At 37.3% G+C, this 5,492-nt stretch overlaps 1 protein-coding gene across 1 annotated transcript; it reads left to right on the top strand.

Moving 5' to 3' along the window:
• The first annotated feature begins 329 nt into the window (after positions 1-329).
• Positions 330-4,613, top strand: uncx4.1 (Unc4.1 homeobox (C. elegans)). Its single transcript, XM_063010869.1, has 3 exons — positions 330-582; positions 1,275-1,450; positions 3,693-4,613. The coding sequence occupies exons 1-3, from the start codon at positions 330-332 to the stop codon at positions 4,611-4,613; spliced, it is 1,350 nt and encodes a 449-aa protein (XP_062866939.1).
• The last annotated feature ends 879 nt before the right edge of the window (positions 4,614-5,492 follow it).

Below are 5,492 nucleotides of genomic sequence, written 5' to 3'. Positions count from 1 at the left end.
TCAGGTATAATTAGGTGCCGACGCGAAAAACGTGTCCGACTACGTTTCTGGCGTCACCAGCGATTAACGTTCCTTATTGGTTCCAAATTTTCCCAGCGCGGAGGCTAATCATTTCGGATAGAGGTGGGGAGTCGAAGTGTGACAAAGTGAAGGAAAAAAGAGGAGGCGAAAGCGAGGCGCGTTCCTTTCTCCTCCTTCATTCTTCATTCTCGGGGAAGCATGTACACGTTCAGCCGGCCGCGCTCACCTCGCCTTTTCTGACAGTCGGAACTCGTACAGGAACTCTCCGGTGCGTACGGAGTCACGGAAGCCGACTTTAACGGGAGGAGATGATGGACAGTAGGATGCTGGAGCACCCTCGAGCCCAGTACGGCATGGTCGGCGTCGGATTTCCTTACCACCTCGGCCACCATCGTCACATCTACGAGCTCTCGGGACACCAGGTGCAGCCCTTGGCTGCTGCACCCTTTTCCATTGACGGATTACTGAACGGGTCCTGCTCGGCCTCTGTGGTCAGCCCGAGTCCCCTGATCGCTGCCAGCTGCGGCATTAACGGGGATGTTCAACCGTACAAACTTGGCGGTGAGTGAACAGAAAATAGACACTAAAACAATGTAACATATCTAAACACCTCATTATTAACGTGCCTGAGATAAAAACATTTATTTTTTGGCACAGCTCAACCATTGTAGATTCATCTGGTGTCTAAAAGCACTGCTAATCTGAGATATTGCCTGATTTATGAATATTAATGTAAATATCTATATTTGCGCAAAATGTACTTTAAGTTTTGAGGAAAAAATGCTTGTTTTATGTTTTTTTCGGTCTCTGTTGAACATCATAATTTAGGTTTTTATTTTAAACACATAAACAAATCACTCTGCAGCTTGAAATAATACAGAGACAAACAATTAATTTTAAATGGAAACATTTAACTTGTTTACGTAAAAATAGTAATAATAAAAAAAAAAACATCTTAAACAAACAAACAAACAAACAGTGAATAATAGTTATTGATTAATTGTGGAATACGTAAAAAGTGCCCATAGGCTATATATATATTAGCCTTTATTGTCTGCATGTACAGCAACATATAATGTTATGTTAGTGCATGTTTTTTTAAATTTATTTGGTACTTATTTATTTGGTACTAATAAACACTTCAGTCATTTATTGGACAGTATATTGCGAATATATTGAGAAACTTCATACATTTTTGCATCTTACAATTTTTTCCATATTGCCGCAAATATTCACGATCACTGTTTTCATAGACGGTGGGGATCTGGATAAAGAGAGTCCTGGCTGTAAACGGAGAAGAACCCGCACAAACTTTACCGGGTGGCAACTGGAAGAGCTCGAAAAGGCGTTTAACGAAAGCCATTATCCAGATGTGTTTATGCGCGAGGCCCTCGCGCTCCGTCTGGACCTCGTTGAGTCACGTGTGCAGGTAAACAAAAGTGTTTACGTCTTCTATGCCTTCTAGTGATTTAATGTTTTTATTTTCATTTTTAATGCAATACTGGTTATCACTGCTGGAATTGTTGCAATAATTTATATAGTGAAATGCATGCTAAGATTTTTTATTGCATTTTGCACGTTGTTGGTTAACCACGTGCAACTGGTTTAATTGGTTCAGACGCACAATGAACTTGAGTTTTTCCCTTTTTGTCGTAAACTAATAAATGAGTCTTGAGCTTAATTTAAAATGTTTTTGGGATGCAGGGCATATTTTTAAATGCCTGTTCTAAGAAAAAGCCATGTAGACAGTAAAAGAATTAGGAAAAACAAAACGCTTTTGTGTTCGCTTTTGTTGTAGTATTTTTGCATCAAAGACCAAACAAGGCTTATAAGTCATTATACTGATGTCCTACTTCAGCAGAAATAAATGAAACGAATCTTGAATCCGCATTTGAAATGTTTCATGAAAGCGATGTTGCATAAAAGGACTTTCTTGTTGTGACAAAAGCTTTTGGTTTGCTAAACATTATTGGTATTCTTTAAGATTGTTTGTAGCGCATATTATCCCCAAAAAGATTACTTTGCTTTGTAGTCAGGATTTAAACTCATTATCATTTGGTGTGTACACCGCTTTTGTTATGCACATCACTGCGTGCGACTTGAATCTGCTGTCGCATGCTTATCTGCGCTAAACAGAAGGCGGTCGGTAAGTGTCGGTTTCATCCCAGCCAAAATCTGAGCCCGAGCTCACGTGCGCTGTTTTCGGCTGGACCAATCCGAATTAGTGACGCTAGAAGCTGAAACTGTGTTATCCTTTAAACTACATATGCAATGAGTAAAAGCACACATAATAACACACTGCACGCTAATGCAAAAGTAAAGCTGAGCTAGAATGAATGCATGCATGATTTGTTTTGCTTAATCATATGTATGTTGGTCCATTCAGCACCTGGCATGTGTTGTGTATGTATTGGTTCATCATATAAACTTGTATTAATTGCAGTCGTATGCAAAATTTTAGACACTACTTGCAATATAAGCGCACAGTTTCTATTTATTAAAATATTAAAATGTGCATTCACTTTTTTAATTTGGAAAAAAATCTGCAGATAAACAGTAACTGTGTAGTAAAATGTGTAAACATTTATTACTTGCAGTTAATTAGTATTTTAGTTTTAACTTTAAGTAAATTCCATTTCAAATTATTTATATATAATATATATATTATATATATATATATATATATATATATATATATATATATATATATATATATATATATATATATATATATATATATATATATATATATATGTTATTGATATGGTTGTACTCAAAAATTAAAAAATAAATATAAATATGCCAGTAATGATCATAATGTTCATAAATGGACATTTTTGTTTGTAATACGATGAACAAATTAATTCAAACCAAAATGTACCTTCTGCATAAACGTCCATAATATAATCAAATTATTCGATTTCTTGTAGCACCATCACTTGTTTAAGGGCTATCCATGAAAATTCTTTCAGGAAAAAACATTCTTCGATGTCATTACTGCAGGAAACCTTTTCTGCCACCTTCACCATTGCCATGGGTAACAATGTCATATTTAGTGTTATATTTAGAATTCTTTCAAAAATAATACCAACATTCTTTGTTTAAAATTGTAGGTCATTGGCTCTCAATGCAGGGTCCAGGGCCCAGCACAGTTTGACTTTTTCTATACTGCCAACACACCTAATCAAGCGGATCCTCTAATTATCCAACTCCTCATGAGCTGGATCAGGTGTGTTTGGAGTACAAAATAACTTCTAATTGTGCAGGGTATTAATGTGCACATGTATTACTTATAATTAACCTTTATTGAGTTATAAAAGATTTTTTTGCCATTTTAAAACATGGTTAAAGGCATGGTTTTACCAAATTCTACTTGAACTTGAAATGCGTTTAAAAAACACGCCAACACTTAACAATCAGATTTAAGTCGCAGATTAACACCATTGCTATGCTTTATTTTAGACTTTAATATACCATTTTATAATGTCAAATGTAAAATATAAAGTCACGTGCTTGTGTTGATTTGATGCCTCGACCAGAATTTAACATAAAAGATAGCACGTCAGTGATGTTGTTTTTGTGATTGCAGCCTATATTAAGTTGATTATTATTATTATAAGTTTTGTTGTTTAGTGCCACTAATTAACTGTTTTTTTTTTTATTGGTTTAAGGTCTGGTTTCAAAATCGCCGGGCAAAATGGAGAAAGAAGGAGAACACAAAGAAAGGACCCGGCCGACCGGCTCACAACTCTCATCCCACGACGTGTAGCGGGGAGCCGATGGACCCTGAGGAAATCGCTCGGAGAGAGCTGCTGCGCCTCGAGAAAAAGAAAAGGAAACAGGAACGGAGGTTGTTGAAGTCCCAGAACAAGCTGTTAAATTCGGACTTGCTTCACACGCCCGGTTCGGACAGCGATGTCTCGCAGAGCACCGACAACGAATTCACCCAAAGCAGCGATCCCACGAGCAACGCACACCAAACCGAACGCGACACGTACGAAGAAACCGGCCGGCAACGCGAGTTGGCAGAATCAGCTGACAATCACCCACCAAACCCGATTTTGTGCCCTGGCGGAGATACCTTGCAGGCCTTACGGCCTTCCGCCCTGCACAAGCTCAACCCTTTTAGTGTTGAAAGTTTGCTGGCTGATCCCAGTCCTAAACGGAAACCGGATTTCCCTCAGAGACCTGTGCTCGGTAAAGGTCACTTCTTGTTGTATCCCATCACGCAGCCTTTGGGTTTCATTGTCCCGCAGACGGCAACGAAAGTGAGCGACTCTAGTCACAGGTGTACCTGTCTGACGTCAGAAAACTCGTCAGGATTTGACGTAAAAAGCAACAATCACGCGTGCTGCAGTAATGACGCCAACACTTTTGCTCCTGAAAATAAGGGTCTGAAAAACTGTTTGATAAAAAACTGCTCGGCCAAGGAAAGTGCAGGGAATTTTGCTGAGGTTCATTTTGTACACAATGGTGGGTCGGACAGAACAAATAGCACGTCAGATAAAGAAACCGTGTCGGACTCCTCTGACAACACATTAACACACAAGTATTCTGACAGAAATATAAAAGAAGACGTGGACATAGACTGAGAGTCACAATTATTATTATGTCCGAAGGAAGGCTCTGACACATTTCCAAAGCTTACCACATGATGTTTTGTATGCCAGACATCAGACTGTTTGAACTATTTTCCAAATACTTTTTAACACGGATATCTTTTATTCAGGTGGATTATTATAGACTCACTTTTGTTTTCTCTATTAATTATTGTTATTATTTTTTTTTTTTTGTAAATGGCATTCTATTAAATAAGCTCGTACAATAAATATGCCACAAACGTTACAAAGAACCTTCTACACGATATCAAAATCATTTTACATTTTAACATCGCGTAAAATGTAGTTGGGAAACACCATGTGAACTTTCAAATTTCCATTTATAATAGGATATGTAAAACCTGTAGTTTACACTTGAAAATGCACCTGGAGTTTACATGTGGATTTTTGCAGAGGTGGCTTCTTAAAGAACCTTCAGATTAATGGTTCTTTATAACTTTTGTTGGTGCTACAATTAAGTAATTCATTGACACACCAAAAAAAACATTCATTCTTTTTATTGACTTGAAAACAATATTAAAGAACCTTTTATAAAGAGGTTCTTTATGGAAACAAACTTGGTTCTTTTATGGCATCAATAATAACTTTTTTTTATTTCAACGAGCTACAGACATTTTCAGAAGGTCGGGATATTAGAACAACGTGGAACCCTCAAACATTATAGAAATGACGAAATATCAGATATATTTATGTATGTAACATTTTCATAAATAAAAAGTATTATAATAGAAAAGATGGTGTTTGCACTCTCGTCTGGGTGCGCATTTCGCCTGCTGTGTTTTTGTTTATCGTTAGTAAAGGCCGCTGTAGCCTTCTCCAGGCTCGTATTTATTGCTTTATAACAAATTCACT

Source organism: Trichomycterus rosablanca, chromosome 15 (genome assembly GCF_030014385.1).
Source record: "Trichomycterus rosablanca isolate fTriRos1 chromosome 15, fTriRos1.hap1, whole genome shotgun sequence".
Taxonomy (NCBI): Eukaryota; Metazoa; Chordata; class Actinopteri; order Siluriformes; family Trichomycteridae; genus Trichomycterus; species Trichomycterus rosablanca.
The sequence above is the reverse complement of the archived record's forward strand: the minus strand, read 5'-3'. Positions and strand labels throughout refer to the sequence as shown.

Coding starts and splice junctions, on each gene's coding strand:
- uncx4.1 (XM_063010869.1), top strand. CDS start 330: ATGATGGACAGTAGGATGCTGGAGCACCCTCGAGCCCAGTACGGCATG. Junction 583..1,274: donor TCAACCGTACAAACTTGGCG/GTGAGTGAACAG, acceptor CTGTTTTCATAG/ACGGTGGGGATCTGGATAAA. Junction 1,451..3,692: donor TCGTTGAGTCACGTGTGCAG/GTAAACAAAAGT, acceptor TATTGGTTTAAG/GTCTGGTTTCAAAATCGCCG.